This window comes from Actinia tenebrosa, unplaced genomic scaffold, assembly GCF_029948245.1.
Source record: "Actinia tenebrosa isolate PJP-AT-01 unplaced genomic scaffold, QUT_ActTen_1.0 PGA_scaffold12__29_contigs__length_12842862, whole genome shotgun sequence".
NCBI classification, from domain to species: domain Eukaryota; kingdom Metazoa; phylum Cnidaria; class Anthozoa; order Actiniaria; family Actiniidae; genus Actinia; species Actinia tenebrosa.
The window spans coordinates 4807075-4825993 of NW_028292572.1; the positions used below are offsets into that span (position 1 = coordinate 4807075).

At 45.5% G+C, this 18919-nt stretch overlaps 2 protein-coding genes across 2 annotated transcripts; both read left to right on the forward strand.

Moving 5' to 3' along the window:
• Positions 1-10057: 10057 nt before the first annotated feature.
• On the forward strand, positions 10058-12011 carry LOC148912058 (uncharacterized). Its single transcript, XM_089027933.1, has 2 exons — positions 10058-10919; positions 11077-12011. The coding sequence occupies exons 1-2, from the start codon at positions 10058-10060 to the stop codon at positions 12009-12011; spliced, it is 1797 nt and encodes a 598-aa protein (XP_088884059.1).
• A 102-nt stretch (positions 12012-12113) lies between these two features.
• Positions 12114-15173, forward strand: LOC148912059 (uncharacterized). Its single transcript, XM_089027934.1, has 2 exons — positions 12114-13413; positions 15163-15173. Exons 1-2 carry the CDS (start codon positions 12114-12116, stop codon positions 15171-15173), a joined length of 1311 nt encoding a protein of 436 aa, XP_088884060.1.
• Positions 15174-18919: the final 3746 nt, after the last annotated feature.

Genomic DNA, 18919 nt, shown 5'->3' on the forward strand with positions numbered 1-18919 from the left:
GGAGGCAGCAGTGTGGGAGATGTGGATGTGTAGGAGAGGAGGAACACATATTCAACTGTCTCTTAACGAAGTCTTAACCTCAGCTTAACATTTTGAGGCATGTTTTGAAAACGTTTCCGACCTCCCTTAACAAAAACTTAACCTCAGCTTAACATTCTGAGGCATTTCTCAAAGGAGTTTGATGGGGTCCTTAACAAAGTCTTAATCACCATTTAACATTCTGGGATGGTTTCTAGGAGGATTTCCGACCTTCCTTAACAAAGTCTTAACCGCCATTTAACATTCATCTTTGAATATATGGACTGTATTACATGCGAACCCCCTGCTGACTGCATCGTTAAAAAGAGTCGCCGAGCAGAGATACGACTGCCGACGACCCTATTTTGAATGCGCCTAACCACATAGAGGCGAAGGAAGGACGCACTTTGCGACGTCAAAGGCTCAGCGGCCATCCTTCTTCCCATACGACCTCAGATGCGTGAACTCCTGTCCTTCGATGACGTAACGAACGCGATCCGGCGCCCACAGGCTGTACGTGACACCCTCGTGCGCCAATAACAACCGTAGCCTGTCAATATCTTCAAAGGCTACGTAATTTTTTATTTCGTAGGTAACGCCCTCCTTTAAGTCTCGCCAGTGTATCTGCCTCACAGCCTCAAATGCCATATATCCTATGGAATATCTTTAAGTGCGTCTTTAAAGTGTCCGTGTTCCTAAAGCGCTTGCAACACCACCTACAAGGCAGGCGAATTCCACGCGCATACTCCGCGATGGCTCTGCAGATGCTGTCGTAGTCGTTGCTAATGAGCACCTTAAATCCATTTTCCTCGTAGCCGTTTAAGAGGCGGCGCTGATCCTCAGACAATACCCCGTTGCCTTTCGGAGTCTTTAACTCGATGCAGAATCCACGGTAATGTTTATGGGCGTTCAAAATAAGCAGATCAGGCTGGCCGCGTTGGTAGCCCTTCTGCCAGCACTTTATACGCTTGCCGTCCGAATCCTGCAGTTCGCCTAGGCCGGGTGCTATGAGCATTTGTGGGTAAAAGCGGCGGATGTAATTTACCACCTTCCTATGTAAGTCAAACTCATTCTCGATTTTGAATATCAATTTGTTGGGGCCGTCAAAGCGCAGCTCTATCTCATACTTACCGGTCTTCCTTAATGCTGGCAAGACTTCCTCAAAGACCCAATCCTGAAACTCCACGGCCTTTGGCAGCGTGGAGCTAAATATCAATTGATACAAGCCAGGCTCGGTTATAAACACGGACTGTGGCTGTTCATTAAGGGCGCGGTGGTTTGTGACCCCCCTTACTTCATCCAACCTTTTCTTGTATTTATCAGAAACGTGATCCCTAATTGCATCTCTTGTGCGTTCATATCCTGACGCGGTTGCCACTTCCTTCGCCTTAAAGTACAAAGTTTCGCCTTGCACTATGTATCGCAGCTTGGTGCCGTTATTTTCAAATACGCGTAGCATCGTATATATTGGAAATATTTTATCATCGATTCATCCGCTGCGCCTCTAGAATGACTGAGGAACGAAGTCGGTGAGCAAATTAATATGCGACGCTCTTAAGTTGATTCATTTCTACGCTCAACTGTGCGTCAGACACGACGAAGACGTAGCGGTTTATCTTGTCGCCGTCGCCTGCGGAGGAATTCTTTGTGCGCTTGATCTCCAAAGTGATGCCGTCTTGAGTGTTTACCAGCCGAAGACCCTAACCGTGCATAGATTCATCGTTCGTCGTGCGCATGTCAATCCACAGCGCATATTTATCCTTAAAGAATTCCTCAGGGCTAATTTGGTCGCCAAACTTACGCATTGCCTCCCTGTGCACGTCTGCGCGTTTTATTCCCTGGGAGTAGACCTTGTTTGGAACGCCGTTGACATTCACCCCCACGTTAGTAATGTTGGGGTTGTGGAACGCTTCGGAGTCGCGCTTACCAGCCTCGTAGGGTTTGGCAAACACCAGCATTAACCCCGTGAGACTTCTTCGTGGGAGGTTAATACTGTGATGGATAACCTCGTCCGTCTTGTCCAGAAAGCTAAACGTCTTGTACATCACTACGTGGTCGTAAAGGAATGCTTTTTCGGCGCTATATTCCATGCCAGCGCTACGGGCCAGCTCTTCGCTGTATACCGTCTCGTACTGCAGCTCTAAGTTGGTGATAGAATAGGGGTGAACGGATCCACTAATTGCGCTGTCCATGCCTCCACTGACGTTCGTAGTGTCCGCCAAGGTTATTTCAAACTGTAACTCGGATAACTGTCTGGGGTAGTACGCACCATGGTTCGTAATCACTTCGAAATCCAAAGGGATAACGTACTTGCTACCATAGGCGGTCTTTACCCTTGTTGCGTCTGCTACTGCGGTTGCTCCGCTGGAGTCCGTAGGCGCTGGGTTGGTATCACTGCGAAGCTTACGAAGGATAACGCTGCCAATTCCCTGCTCTATCTTTTGTGCACGGTCAAAGGCTGTTAGCCACAGATCCTTATACGTGGTGTACAAATCGTACCTATTCAAGTCCAAGAGGGATTCCCCGGCAAACTTTATTCTCATCTTAGAGACGAGGTTCCTACCTACGTTATTGACGGTATGGCGCTTGTCCTTGGTGCTGGGTTGCACCGCTAGGTCCAACCTTAAAGCCAAGGTGCCAGGAACCAACACTAGGTTATCCGTTAGGCGGGGTACGCCTACATACAAGGTTTCTCCTGGCTTTACGCTGCTGGGGGTAAAGGTAACCCGGTGAAAGGCGCGTTCTGCCTTTAGTCCACCAACCTGCTTAGGTAATACGTTGGGGTTTAACTTTGAGCTTATCATATATAATGGAAGTAGAAGGAACGGTTTTTGACCCCCTTACCGAAGAAGGCCAAGTCGACATTAACGACGAGGAATACGATGCATGGACTAAAAGCACGGAGACCAACCCCCTAATTTACGACATGGCCTTGGCAAGCAAGTATGGCAATAGTTGGAAAAACTTCAAGGCAGCCTTGAATCGCATGTGGCAATCAAAGAACCGCGGCAGCCCCGTCCCTGAGTACTTGGAACTTCGAAACATAGACGAGCAGGGAGCAACCGCGCGGGAAACCGTAGAGTGGGCAACGCAAGAGCTAAGGCAACGCTATCCCCATTTCGAGGCTAACGACGTAAGGCTCACAGAACGCGGAAACAAAGTCCTCATAAGCGTTAAAAACATGAGATATCCCAATGATGACCGTTGGACTAAACCACAACTTCTCTTCGATGATACTGGTTTAGCAAAGGCCGACGTCGCAAGATTAAGAGGCTTCAAAGAGGCTACCAGGAGCGACTTAGAAAGATTGGAAACCCTAAACGAAAAAATTGCGTTAGAAAAACGCGCCAAGGGCCTGCAAGAAACGTTGGAGGAAAGGGAAGAAGAATATATGAAACAAAACCAACTACTTGCCGATGCTCATAAAAGAGAACTTGACGACAAAAGTCAGCAAGTAATAAGAATGAGAGAACAAAGAGACGATGCCCTACGTGAAAGAGACTAAGTTCGAAAGGCCTTCGAGCTCGCCCTGCAAGACCTGGACATGAGCAAGGAAGAAGCCAAAAACTTGCATGTCACCATAGCCGGCTCTTTGGAGGAACGGCTGTTGGTTGCCGAAATTAACACTAAAGAAGAGCAAAACAGACAAATGAGCCAGGCTATTGAAGACCTGGAGGGGCAAATAGAGCGGCAGCAGGAAATAATCAATGACCAGGCTCGTCCCGAAGAGGAAAGGGAGGCTGCTCAAAAGAATTTAGAAGCCCATGAGGTGCGCCTTGCGGAATTACAGGCGCAAAAGGACAACCTGGAAAAGGAGTTGGGGCTTACCACCAAGGAAAAGGTAAAAAGAGCCCTTTTGAAGTATGGTATTCCGCTGGCATTTGCGGTCGCTATTTCGAGCGTAGTAGGAGTAATCTTATCCGCTCCGCGCTTAAGGCCACGGGCGCGGGCGTAAAAAAACTGGGTTCTGGTTTGACGGACTTAGGGGAAAAGATGGCAGCCGGCTGGCCTGGGCTGCTTGGTAGCATTCTTGGCCTGGCACTTAGGGCCGGCGGCGAACTGTTGAAGTTCGTGGGGAATAACATTTGGATCTTAGTTGTTGCTATCGGGGTGGTCCTTCTTAAGACGATTAGATGATTTCTTGTCCTTCTCATCGGGCTGTGCCCTGCTTTGAGGATAATGAAAGACAGTATTAGCGCCGCCCTGTTAATTCGGAACCAACGGCAACACGCTCATGGTAGAAATGGGTTTATGACTCCAGGCTGCATTCGTAGGCTTACGACCTATGCGATTTATCCCAAACTTGCCGTCATCAGAAGTGACTTGCAACTTAGCATATTTACAATTGGCTAGCATATGAAAAGTCACTGGCGTTAGGTCTTCAGCGGACCTTGTGCAGGGCTCCATCGAAAAATGGGTAACTTTCCTAGCGTTTGTTGAAGTTCGATAAGGAAGCAGGGGCTTATCATTCTCATCGATAAGCCTAAACCCCACATTTGCATGCGTATTTGCATTAATGCTAATAGTGCAAATGACCAATGCAGTTCCCCCAACTTCAACCCACATTCCAACATCATGCCAGGCACCGTTGTCATATCCCTCTTCATCTAAGCGATGGGTATAGCGCGTTTCCCTCACGTATGGATTCATATATTTCAGCAAATAAATTCCCTTCTAAAGACTTATTACCGTCAAAGCGCTGATGGTCATGTGGTTATAGACCGTATCCCTTTGATTTTCTATGCTATTTATGCAAACGCTCCCGGTGTCATCTACGCGCATTTGCAGCTTTACTTTCTCATGGCACTCGGCAACTAGGTGAAAAGTCCAAACGGAAAGATTCTCGCCGCTATTCGTTGGCGGCTCTACTGAGAAATGCGTAGGCTCTCTGTTGTTTGTCTTCGCGCGCATGGGCTGCAATACTCCATTGTCGTCGCAGAAACGAAATCCTACGTTTGCATTACTAACAGCTCCTAAAGAAAGACTGCATATTATCAGCTTCTTTCCTGAGTAGTTCAAATCCACGGACATCCCGGTGACGTCCGCCCAAGATGCCTGGGTGTATTTTTTCTCGCCTGTGTAAGTCGTATAGACACAATCTACTCCAGCTACGTAGGGGTTGTTCATCGCCATATATAATAGCTCAGACCAATGCTTGCAGCTGCTAGGCCGGCTTTTAATAAGTTATGGTCATATTCCTCGGGTATCGTAGGCATAACATGGGCCTTCTTTGATGGTTTCTTAACTACGGGTAGCTTCGTTTCGTGTGACTTTTTTGGCTCCTCTACGAAGTGAGGAATGCCCTTGGTAGTATCAGAGTTCACGTCTTTCACCCCAAACTTCATATCCTTAGTAGCTCGCTGCAGCTTGTTGTTATAACCCACGACGGAATTGGCGTCGATAACCAAATTACTTGGCATTACCCAACAACCAGGACTCAAGGCATAATCTAGCCGCACTTTAGATTGCTGCACCGCAAGTTGATACCTTTGAACTGACTTAGAGATCTCATTCTCGATAACAGCGCTTTCGAAGAGGACATGGAATACTTGTTGTGTTTCCTGCGACGCAGCACTGGCATCTACGATGGGGCTGCGAGTGCTAACCTGTGCTCCTAGAATGCAGTAAACGAAGGCTTCAATGCTGCGGTTAATCCTTGCTAGGTTTTTCAGTCCAATGCCCTTTGCGGCAAAGAAAGGCGGCCAAGGATACTTCTCTTTGCTTTGAATAAAGTAGATTAGATTACCCTTTGTTCCGCTGCCTCCTAAGTCTGAGAATTCGTAAGAGCTAGGATATCCCATGCCCGGCGTTTCTATGGTGGCACCAACATACGAAGCATAGGTGTAAGTTTCTCCTAAACCATGGGCGGCACCCTCTTTGTTGCGAAAATCAGGGTTGGTAAGCTTAAACTCATTCCTTAATCGCTCGCATGCGACTTTGTCATATTTGTTATCCTTTGGGTTAAAGACAGTGTCACCAGGAAGCGGCGCTCCTAACTCAAACAATATCCTACGAATAGTAAAAGCAACGTGGAATCTTAGGAAAGGAATATGGAACATGTCCGCGGCTATGCCACATCCTTTGGTAGCAGCCCAGACAGCAAAGCTTAACTGCTGCGGCCAATACCGCATGTTGGGACCTGATAACCATTCTCTGGATTCTTTCCCTGAGTTATGTTTCATGGCAGTTTCTCTGAAGATGTCTCTGACTTTTTTCTTGAAGGTGGTAGGACCCACGGGGATTTCTAAGGAGGTAACCATTTTAGCAAAGTCATCCGCTCCGCCTTTAATGTCGTAAAATGGGTAATTCTGGGTTGCCGGTAATAGATTCTCTGGAAAATTAGGTTGCCTTTCTAACGTCTTAGGATGCTTGGCGGTCGCCTTCGCAGTCGCCTTTGCAGTCGGCTTTGGCTCCAAGTCCGCATTGCTGTACATTCTTTCGCCGTTAAAGTAAATCCCATCGGGTCTGCGCTCAAACTTACTAGCGTCTGCATGCGGAAACATCTTCCTGAAGGCCCTCCAGTTAGCATAATCCCGGTTGTCGTGATGTCGCTGCTCCTCAATGTCATTCCCAAAAGCGTCGTACATTAGTGTATATAATGGATGTTATACCATCAGCACCTCCACTTTATCCTGAACTTCCTAAGGAACCTAACGAACTAAACGCTGAAAACTTTCGCCTTAATAAGGCAAACTTAATCCTGGCTTACTAGGAAGGGCAGACAAAACACTATGAAAAAGTTAGGAAGAAATACGTCAGAGCACGGAGTACGCTACATAAGATTTCGATAACTTCAGGATCCATATCTGCTGTGTTAACGGGCTCTGGCGTTGCTACTTCGCTTACTGGACCGGGAATAATTGTTGGAGTTCCTTTGGCCGGCGTTGGGGCAGCCTGTGGTATTATTTCGGTTGTTGCTACGGGCATTATGAAACAGTTGTCAAGCAAAATATCCAAGCATGACACGACAATAGCCCTGCCAAGGGCTAAAGTAAATACAGTTACTGACCTTGTCTCAAAGGCTTTGCGTGACAGAAAGATAGACGACGTAGAATTCTCGCTTATTCTGGCCGAAGAGGAGAAATACGAGAAATTAAAGTCGGACATAAGAAACAAAAAAACAGTCGTAAAAGATTTATCCGAAGAGACACGGAAAAAGATCTACCAGGAGGCAAAAGAGGAGCTTGAAAGAAAGCTCGCTCAGTAAATATTTACTTTGAAAAGAGCGTGACAGGATTCTATTTACATATTGAGCGACAGTCTAGAAATTATGCAGATTAAATAAAATAATTTTTACATACGTAAGCGTCCTGTGTGTCTGGCGTTCGCTTGTGATCGCGGACTTTGGATCTGAGGAGGCCCAGAGTCCCGAGTTCAAGCCTCGCTGCAGACGCATTTGGACCGGTTGCTGTGAGTAAAAAAAAAAAGCCTCCCCCACTTAAAGCAACCGTAAAAAAAAAAGATAAAAAATACAATTCAAGAAAGAAAGAAAGATATATGTGTGTACTAAAAGGCCTCTGGCGCGGGATGAAATAAGCCCCGTAAGCCTAAAATGTACAATTCAAGAAAGAAAGAAAGAAAAGAAGAAAGATATATGTGCGTACTAGAAGGCCTCTGGTGCGGGATGAAATAAGCCCCGTAAGCCCAAAATGTAAAAAAAACCCACTGAGAAATGTATCACGCAGAACACCAAGCTATCCCCAGTGGGGTTTCTGGCAACGCCAGTTTTGCATTTTTATTTTCTCGGAATCCATCCTAACAGGTGGTGGTTGGGGTCTTTTTTGTAAAATATTTCGTAGATTACGTCAGGGTAATATGGAATATCCTTATTCAACCGACAAAACATCCACTCGGCTCTTGTCATATCAGAAACCTCAGGAATAGACTTACCGGTAATTTCAGGCAAAAGATAGGGAATAGCTTTGCTAGCTTTAATTTTTTCAGCGTTTTCCGTAGACTTTGCGGGGTTGGCTCTTCTAAGTGGTCTATGATTTTCTTCTTTACTTCGTTGTCTAAATATACCGGTCGATAACCTTGGATATGACTCATCCAGTCCCTAAAGTATTTTATTCTCTTATAAGGTGTTTTTTTCTTACGACCTCCATTGGCGTAATATTGCTCTCTGGTAGCATTTGATACGGCATTACGAATATTCTTAGCACACTCGTAACACTGTGCTGACGTGTCATGTTCTATTTGCATTTTTTTACCACAACAAACAAGCTTTCTTGGCGGTGGGGTAACAAACTTAGGTTTCAAGCACTTTACACAGACGTCATAAGCAAACTCTTTACATTCATGCATATATATTTCATAGATCTTGTAAACACAGCAGCAGTAAGGGAATCATCGCGTGGGTAATACCCGCGGGACTCGCATGGTACTTGGCGGGGGTAATACCCGGGCCTCCCGGTACCCCCTCCGCGAGTCCCCCTTACTGCTGCTAACGTTCGGTCACGACATTATTGTATAGTAGTGTTGTAGTGTTGGAATAATAGCGCATTGCAGCTATGCAAAATTTGAACTCATATCTATTTTTAAAATGTTTTATCATGCCATAAAATTAGAAAAGAAAGATGAAATCTCGAAGTATTACTATTCTTTTAACATTGCATTACCATATGCATTTACAAAATCTGTCATCGGAGTATCACTTATATTCAAGCGGGAATGTATAGACCCCCAACAGATGGGCATCTAAAAGATGCCCATCAGTTGCGGGTCTTTTGGTTGCTAAGAACGTGTTGCTCGTTATGTAAGAGACAAAACCAACACCTAATAGTATAATATATACTACTCATACTTATCAGTAATGGAATTGTGAATGTAATTACCAAACAAGTAACAGAACAACAATAAATATTTCTTAGTGTCACCATATTCTTTCATGTAAGTTTATATAATAATTTTAAATTCTTCAGAACTGCAGCTGTATTTATTTTAGAAAATAATTAAAATAAAAAAGATCAACTTTATCTTTACTTTGCTCAAAAAATCCTTCATCAAAGACAATTCTTTCACAATGAAATACTGGTTCATTGATGAAACTAAAAAAATCACACCATGGTAGACCTGTTAATGCCAGCTGACACTGTACCTGGTAGTAGTAATAATGTGCTCGTTTGAGCTGTAGATTACCATTTTGTCCAACAGTCATATACTGTACAGAACTGAAGTCAGTTGTACCCTCTTTATCGACTTTGACTTCAAGAAGACCGAAAGGCGTGTCATCTTGTTCCTCTGCATCCATGTCATACACCTTTCGGTCTGGGGTACATCCAAGCCAGGGGCATGCAGGGTTTATGACCAGTCCTGATGGATACAAATTCACTTTTCCATCCTTAGCAGTGCTTGCATATAATGAGGCAGCAGTGGCCTCTATGTCTATACCACGCTGCATATCTGCAGTCACAACCCTTCTCGAAGGATTCATTTGTTTTACAAGATTTTCAAAACCTGACAATCGTTTTGCTAAAAGTCCAAACGTACTTGCAGTTATGCGTTTCTCTCTCAAAGAGAACCAAAGTTGACTATCAAATTGTGATAGAGTTGCATTCTCCAGCTCAACAGCTTTATCATGAGATATGATGAGAGAATCTAAGCTTGCCTGTTTCTCTTGTGGTAAACAGATGCTGACTTTGTTTTTAATCCTATCTACAGCGCTCTCCAAAGGCAATGCTGGAAACTCTGTGCATGAAAAGTCATTAATTACATACTCTTGAGAGAGCTTTTGTTGATATGCAAGAACTAAATTTCTAGGGACATTTCCAAATTTAGATGGTACCATTTCAAGATGTTGCATGTCTTCTCAGTAGTATAGGGCATACCAGTCCTGATTTACCCGACCTTGCCCCATGATTCCCTGAGTTAATCAAATTCGCGTAGTAATGAAATTCCAAAAACGCAGTAAAAGCTACGACACCAAAAATGGTCCCCGGGGATTACAGGGGTCTCAAAAAGCGGGCATTCATGGGGTCAAGAATGATCCTACGGGTATTCTCCATGTTGCCTTCCAAAAAATATTCCTTATATATAGACAATGGACTCGCAATACAATTTCGAAACTTACGCCATCGCCGGCAGTTCTGCGATAGATTTGCGGAGGTATTGGAATACGAACGCGAGACGCATACAGCGATTGATAGAGAGAGGTATAGAAGAGTTAGGAGCCGCAAAAGTATCTATTGTGGTGGAGGTTAATTTGATGAAAGATGAAACGGAAACGACAGTTTGGTTGCGCACCAAAATGCTAACAGTCTTAGAGTCGACGGATTTGGATCAAAGGGTGTCCTCACAAGTCGAACCAATTTCGGAATCACTTGCCAAGTACACCCGAGAAGGATCCGGATGGACTGTAACAGCCATTAAGGGTGCTACGATTAGCATTGCCCGTTACGTACCGACTCGTGGTGGTTCTTACGTGCCACTGCCAACTTTCATAGAGGGTAAGAAGGCAATTATCAGTGTGCGTAACAAAGATAACAGGTGTTTTCAATGGGCACTGCGATCAGCGTTGTATCCAGTGAATCAAAATCCATTCAGAACGTCTAAGTATCCACACGACGACCTAGATTGGTCTGACGTAGAGTTTCCAATGGAAATACGATGCATACCCGACTTTGAAGAGCGAAACGAGCTTGCTATAAATGTTTATGGTGTCCGAGAAAAGACTATAGTTCCCCTACATGTTCCATGTAACAGAGGAGAGCGCATACACCTTTTCTACCACGGTGAGCATTACTCATGGGTAAAGTCGCCAAGCCGTCTATTTGCCATGCATAGTAAAGACGGACACAAAAGGTTTTACTGCGATGCCTGCCTGTTACCATTTAAAGATTTAAAAGCATTGAAGAAACACGACCAAATTTGTCGAGGAGCCAGTGCAAAGAATTCAGCTGCCAGTAAGAAAAGATTTACGATACGACGACCACAAACGCCAAAACAAAGTGCCGTACGTGATTTACGCGGACTTTGAGTCCTTGATTACCGATGAGTATGAGGAAGCTGATAACACACAAAAGAAAGGACTACACGAGATTTGCTCATATGGTTACGTAGTTGTTCGCTGCGACGGCGAAGCGGATGAGCCAGTGCTTTACCGAGGTCCTAACGCCGCACGGAATTTCCTCACAGCTTTAGAAGAAGAGGAAGAATACATCCGACAGCGCTTAGTACACAAGAAAAAGGCCAAGTTAACCAAAGAGCAGTTAGAGGCATATCACGCAGCACAGAAGTGCCACGTGTGTGAGCTAGGTGTTCTAAAGTACGGACGCCGAGCAAAGAAAGCCTGGGATAAGGATGGGGCTTACTTAGGAGAAGCGCACCCCACATGCGGGCGATATGCAAAAGACGGAGAAAAGCCCGGCAAGCCATCCACGCACTGCTTTCACTGCGGCGAGCCATTAGAGGAAGACTTTTACACAGACAAAGTGATGGATTGCTGTGAAATCACTGGTGAATATAAAGGCGCAGCGCACTGGAAATGTAGGCACCGAATAGACCCCAACATGGAGATTCCCGTATTCTTTCACAATCTTCGCGGGTACGACTCCCACCTCCTTTTACAAGGCGTAGAGGGTCACGAAGTAAAGTGCATACCCAACAACAAAGAGCGTTACATGTCCGTGACGATAGGTAAGCTAAAGTTCCTAGACTCCCAACAATTCATGGCGGATTCCTTAGCCAACCTTGCAAAATACAATGAGGATTCCCCCATTTCCGACGAATACGGCGCGGAAAGAAAAGGAGTGTACCCATACGAATACATGAATTGCTGGGAGCGCTTCGAAGAAACACAGCTTCCACCTCAAGAGTCTTTCTACATCACCCTAAATGAAGCGGGAATATCCGACGCCGAATACTCCTACGCGCAGGAGGTTTGGGTAAAGTACGACTGCAAGAACATAGGGGATTACCACGACGTTTACCTGTTGTCTGACGTTGTCCTACTAGCCGATGTTTTCCAAAGCTTTCGTAAGATGGCTATGTCTTAATACGGATTAGACCCAGCGAATTTTTACACAGACCCCGGGCTTTCCTGGAGCGCACTGCTGAAGAAGACAGACGCACAACTGGACCTCCTAACCGACTACGAAATGTATCGATTTATGGAAGACGGCATTCGCGGTGGAGTTTGCGGGCCCAGTCGCCGTTACGCGCGCGCCAACAATCCCCATGTAGAGGGCTACGACCCCGAAAAGCCAACGACGCACATCTTTTACCTGGATGCTAATAACCTTTACGGTTGGGCAATGTCCCAGCACCTTCCAGTTAGGGAGTTTGAATGGACGGAGCCACGCGAACCGGAGTATTACATGCGAATAAAACCCGACAGCCGCAAAGGCTTTGTCTTAGAAGTCGACTTGGAGTACCCCGAGCACCTACACCACCTCCACGATGATTACCCACTTGCCCCGGAATCAATCGAAATACCTTTTGAGCAGCTATCTCCACTACAAAAGAAGCTGTGCCCCAACTATAAGCCGTACCGCAAGCTAACGATGAACCTAATGCCCAAGAGGAATTACGTTGTTCACTATCGCAACCTGCAATTCTACGTGCGTCACGGAATGCGCGTGACAAAGGTTCACCGCGCCATGAAGTTCCGTCAAGAACCGTGGATGCAGCCATACATTGACTTTAACACCCAAAAGCGCACAGCCGCCAAAAACGATTTCGAGAAAAACCTGTTTAAGTTGATGAATAACTCAGTCTTCGGCAAAACGATGGAGAATATTCGTAAGCGGGTTAGCATAAAGATTGCTAACACGCGCGAGGAAGCGGAGAAGTACGTATCGCAACCAGGGTTTGTCCGCTACGTAGACATGTTGAACTTCTTTGTGATACACATGAAGAAGGCAAACCTTTTCTTAAACAAGCCTGTATACACCGGTTTTACCGTCCTGGAGCTGTCTAAGCTTCTGATGTACGAGTTTTATTACGACAAATTAAAACCAAAGTACGGCGATAAGTGTCGACTCCTTTACACGGACACCGACTCTCTGATAATGGAGATAGAGACCCCCGATGTTTACGCGGACTGCTTGGAAAACCTTGATGAGTACGACACCTCCGGTTACCCACGCGACCATCCCCTCTACTCAGCCAAGAACAAGAAAGTAATTGGGAAGATGAAGGACGAAATGTCAGGCAAGCCTATCGTGGAATACGTTGGGTTAAAGCCAAAGATGTATAGCGTCTTGAAGGCAGACGGCGCAGACAAGAAAGCAAAAGGTGTAAAAAAGTACGTGGTGAAGAAAGACTTAACTCACCAATCCTACGTAGACGTCTTACTTACGCAAAAGACGCAGAAGCACCTCATGAACTCGCTGCGATCATTTCACCACCAAATACACAACGTTACCCAAGAAAAGGTGTCCCTGTCCGCATTTGATGGTAAGCGTTGGATGTGTGACGATGGTATCCATACGCACGCGTTTGGTAATCACACGATAAGCATTTCGTCTTTGACGAACCCACGTGTGGGGCCATCATAAAGATAATACAAGATGGCCTGGCCCTTCTTAGCTATCGCACTTCGAATCTGGTAAGTTTCCAAAGACCAATTAGGATCCGTAGCTCTTTTGGATCCTCCTTCTAATTCACCCGGCTCATAGAGATATCGAACCGTGACATCGCCTAATCTCTTTTCCTGGGAGAAAGACCGCCCTCGAACTTCTGACGTAGGACTTGTGTTCCACGTGTTTCTTTTTTATGGCATCCTTGGGTCTCATTCCCGTAGCCCTGGCCGCCTCGTTGTTCAAAGCCGCGACGACCTGGGGGAGCCTCTGAGTCCATTCCCTGTTGCGTTTCGATGGATCTTCCAGCTCTTTCCAATACTGGTATCCGAAGAGACGCTCAGCCAAGGTTTTATTGAATCTTTCAACAATACTCTGACCCCTGTGGTACTCTGCTTCGGCTCTCCTAATCTTGGTGTCGTGGTCTTTCAGGGTCTTGGTAACCACGCCCATGAACTCCGTCCCCGCATCCACTTGCAGCAGCTTGGGCCATTTCAAGACGCGCTTATAAATCCTACCTAGGGCTTCTGCGACTTCCCAAGAATCCTTGCTGGTTATGGGTTCGGCGTCCTTGTATCTGCTTGCGATATCAACTACGGTCAAAGCGTATCTATAGGTCTTTCCTCTCACCTTGTCGTGCGGTAAGAAAAGCAAATCCGCCTGATGAACTTCATTGGGGGCATTTACGGTAAAGCTGGGCCTGGGAATGTACTTCGGCACGGGAAGATAAACCTGCCAGAGGGTTTGTTTTCTTAAACAATTCTTAGCCGTTTCTTCTGATACCCTGGCCGCGGTCGCGAGTTTCTTGATGGCCGACGCTCCTTTCCAATAGCCTTCAGGCCCATAGTAAATCCTTTTAAGTTTGTCCTCTACGCGGCCCATTATATGAATTTCAAAACAAGATTGATCTTACGTCCGTTAAAATCCAGCGTCTTTTCGTCCACCTTAATGGTGATGTTTATGCTTTCTACCAAATTAGACAAATCATAGCACAAAGAAATGGGGGTGTATTCTACCAGGTCAAATGGATTACCTTTGGGCAGAAACTTGGACATAAGAGAAGACTTTTCTCCATTGTTGTAACTATGGACTAAATCGCAATAGACTTCGTAAGAGGATGCGACTTTCCATTTCACAGGTATGGCTGTGTCGGTAATTGTCTTGCCCGAGGCACATAATAAAGATCCCAATGGGTCAAACTTTCCAAAAGTTACTGAATAGTTTGGCATATTATGTTTGAGGGTCATTTCGTGCGGGAATCCCGTGGTGAGAGTATAACCGCGCTTGGCGAGCTCCTTGGCAAGGATGATTGGCGTGTATTGTCCATCGGGTAGCATTTCACCTTGATATTTGCCAGGCGCCTTAAGTACGGTAACCGAGGCATTGACTAAATTATACCAAGAATTGTACAAAGAGCAACTAACCAGCCGAACCTTACAGGCTTTGATGGGGGGATTCAGATAAGTGGTAAAGTTATTCTTGTCGCTTTCCAAAAAGACGATCATATATATTAGACGCTCATGCTTCGCGTCACTAGAGGCAGCTTAGACGAAATACGCCAAAGCTACGCCTCCCGCCAGCCCTGCGACTCCTACAAAGACCAACTCGTTGTCTTTTTGTTTCTTAGAAGGCTGGTAGTAATTCCTGAACTGAGGCTAGTAGTATAGGGAATGGGGGTTCCAGCGCAATCTCAACACGGGCAAGACCCGCGTCAAAAATCCACCTACGGAAACAACCCACTCCAAGTGTGGTTGGGGGCAACAGCGCAAATATGTTAGTCTATATATGGAGTGCGAAGATTGTAAAGAGTTTGTTTATGATTTCTGTGTAAAGTGCTTGAAACCCAAGTTTGTACCTACTAAACCAAATAAGTATATTTGTTGTGGTAAGAAAATGCAAATAGAAGACGACACGTCAGCACAGTGTTACGAGTGCGGTAAAAATATTCGTAATGCCGTGCCTTGTGCTACCAGGGAACAATATTATTCCAACGGAGGTCGTAAGAAGACCCCATACAAAAGAATAAAATACTTCCGAGACTGGATGAGTCATATCCAAGGTTTACATCCGATATATTTAAGCGACGAAGTAAGGAAGAAAATCATAGACCATTTAGAAGAGCCAACCCCACAAAGTCTACGGAAAACGTTGAAAAAATTAAAGCTAGGGAAATATTACAAAGCTATTCCCTATCTTTTGTCTGAAATTACCGGTAAGTCTATTCCCGAGGTTTCTGATATGACAAAAGCCGAGTGGATGTTTTGTCGGCTGAATAAGGATATTCCTTATTATCCTGATGTAATTTACGAAATATTTTACAAAATAGACCCCAACCACCCCCTGTTAGGATGGATTCCGAGAAAATAAAAATGCAAAACTGGCGTTTATTTTGCCAGAAACCCCACTGGGGAATGCATCGCGCAGAACACCAAGCTATCCCCAGTGGGGTTTTTTGCATTTTGGGCTTACGGGGCTTATTTCATCCCGCGCCAGAGGCCCTCTAGTACATACACATATATCTTTCTTACAACCCACCAGAGGGTGAACTCCGGACAGCGTCCCGAGACACCCCCTGACTTTTCCAACTTTTCCAATCGCGAAACCCCCCATTGCGGGGTTGAATCGCACTTTCTACCCCTCCCCCCACGGTTGCTGTGAGTGGGGGAGGCTTTTTTTCACTCACAGCAACCGGTCCAAATGCGTCTACAGCGAGGCTCGAACTCGGGACTTTAGGCCTCCCCAGCCCCAAAGTCCACGATCACAAGCGAACGCCAGACACATCTGGACGCTTATGTATGTGAAAATTATTATATTTAATCTGCATAATTTCTAGACTGACGTTCGATATGTAAATAGAATCCCGTCACGCTCTTTTCGAAGCAGATGTTTACTGAGCAAGCTTTCTTTGAAGCTCTTCTTTCGCTTCTTGATAGATCTTTTTGCGAGATTCCTCGGAAAGATCTTTTACGACTGTTTTTTTGTTCCTTATGTCCGACTTTAATTTCTCGTACTTTTCCTCTTCGGCTAAGATAAGCGAGAATTCTACGTCGTCTATCTTTCTGTCACGCAAAGCCTTTGAGACAAGGTCAGTGATCGTATTTACTTTAGCCCTTGACAGAGCTATTGTCGTGTCGTGTTTTGATATTTTGCTTGACAACTGTTTCATAATGCCCGTAGCAACAGCTGAAATAATACCACAGGCTGCCCCAACGCCGGCCAAAGGAACTCCAACGATTATTCCCGGTCCAGTAAGCGATGTAGCAACGCCGGAGCCCGTTAACACAACGGATATGGATCCTGAAGTTATCGAAATCTTATGTAGCGTACTCCGGGCTCTAACGTATTTCTTCCTAACTTTTTCGTAGTGTTTTGTCTGCCCTTCCAAGTAAGCCAGGATTAAGTTCGCTTTATTCAGACGAAAGTTTTCAGCGTTTAATTCGTTAGGTTCCTTAGGAAGTTCAGGATAAAGTGGAGGCGCTGATGGTATAACATCCATTATATATACTAATGTACGACGCTTTTGGGAATGATATTGAGGAGCAGCCACATCACGACAACCGGGATTACTGGAATTGGAGAGCATTTAGGAAGATGTTTCCACATGCAGACCCCAGTAAGTTCGAAAGAAGACCCGATGGTATTTACTATAACGGCTCTAGGATGTACAGCAACGAGGATTTGAAGCCTACGCTGGTTAATCAAATAGACGATCAACTGAAGAATTCTGGTTATGTTGAACATAAGCCTAAGCCAACATATGTTGAACATAAGCCCGTGCAAGGTTGGTCAAAGGAATTATTGCTGGGTACCAGTACTTATCCAATACCCGCGATGTCATTTGATGAACACCCAAGTTTGGACCTAATGTTGAACATGCGGGTCTCTAACGATCGTTCCTTTCTGTTAAAGGTGCGAGATATCTTCAAAGACGTACCCATTAATCATACCACCGCTAAGGAATCTCATGAATGGTTAAGTGGTCCTAACATGCGTTATTGGCCGCAGCAACTAAACTTTGCGGTTTGGTGTGCCACCAGCGGCTGCGGTGTAAGTGCAAAGTTGATGAAGAATTCGATATTTATGTTTCATTTTCACTTCACGGTTAGAAGAATACTGCATGAGATGGGCGTTACTGCATTACCGGGAGATGCCACGTTTTATCCAAGAGATAATAAATACAGCGTGCCGGCTTATGACAGACTCTGTAAGGAGTTTGACGTTGTAGGGAAGGATTTCCGATGCACTGCCGGCGCTAACAATGGTCTGGGACATATTTGGGCTTATTGGGGGATTGGCGGACACGAGCTAAGCGATAAGGAAGTTCATGCATTGCGGCTACGGTGGAACACGGGATATCATAAGGAAACTCACGACAGTAGCACCTTCTTTGAACCAAACGCTAAGACCACTAAGGAAGTTAGAGACGGGCCTCTGTTCAAAGACGAGGGTGGTAAGTATGCAGGGGCCAATCCACTGATTATTAAGATTACCAACGACGAGCAAACGAAGCAATATCTTAATTTCATACCCCCAGAAGGTAAAGGACTAACCAAAGCCGGCCTTGCCCGTTTAAACCGCAGCATAGAAGCTTACGTGTATTCTATCCTTGGAGCTCAGGTAAACACCCGATCCAGCATAATCGGAAATACTGGCGCCGCAGAAGAAACGCGAGCCGAAGCCTTGATCTTATTTGAAAGTTCGATCTTGGAGGGCGACATTAGCAAGGGCGTACAGCGTTACCAACTAGCCATACAAAATTCTAAGGCGAGGTTGGACTATGCAGTAGCCCCGGGTTGTTGGTTAATGCCTAGTAATTTATCTATAAATACTGGTTCTGTAGTAGGATACAACAATAAACTGCAGCGAGCTACTAAGGATATGAAGTTTGGGGTGAACGACGTGAACTCTGACACTCTTAGGAACATTCCCCATTTCGTGGAGAAGTCAAAAAAGTCGCATGAAACGAAGCTACCCGTAGTTAAGGAACCATCAAAGAAGGTCCTGCCTACGATACCTGAGGAATATGACCATAACCTGCTAAAGGCCGGCTTAGCCGCCGCGGGCGTTGGTCTGAGTTATTATATATGGCGATGAACAACCCCTACGTAGCTAGAGTAGATTGTGTTTATACGACTTACACAGGCGAGAAAAAATATACCCTACCATCTTGGGTTGATGTCACGGGTATGTCCGTGAATTTGAACTACTCAGGAAAGAAATTGATATTATGCAGCATTTCTTTGGGGGCCGTTAGCAGTGCGAATGTAGGATTTCGTTTCTGTGACGACAATGGAGTATTACAGCCCATGCGCGCGAAGACAAACAACAGGGAGCCTACGCATTTCTCAGTAGAGCCGCCAACGAATAGCTCTGAGAATCTTTCC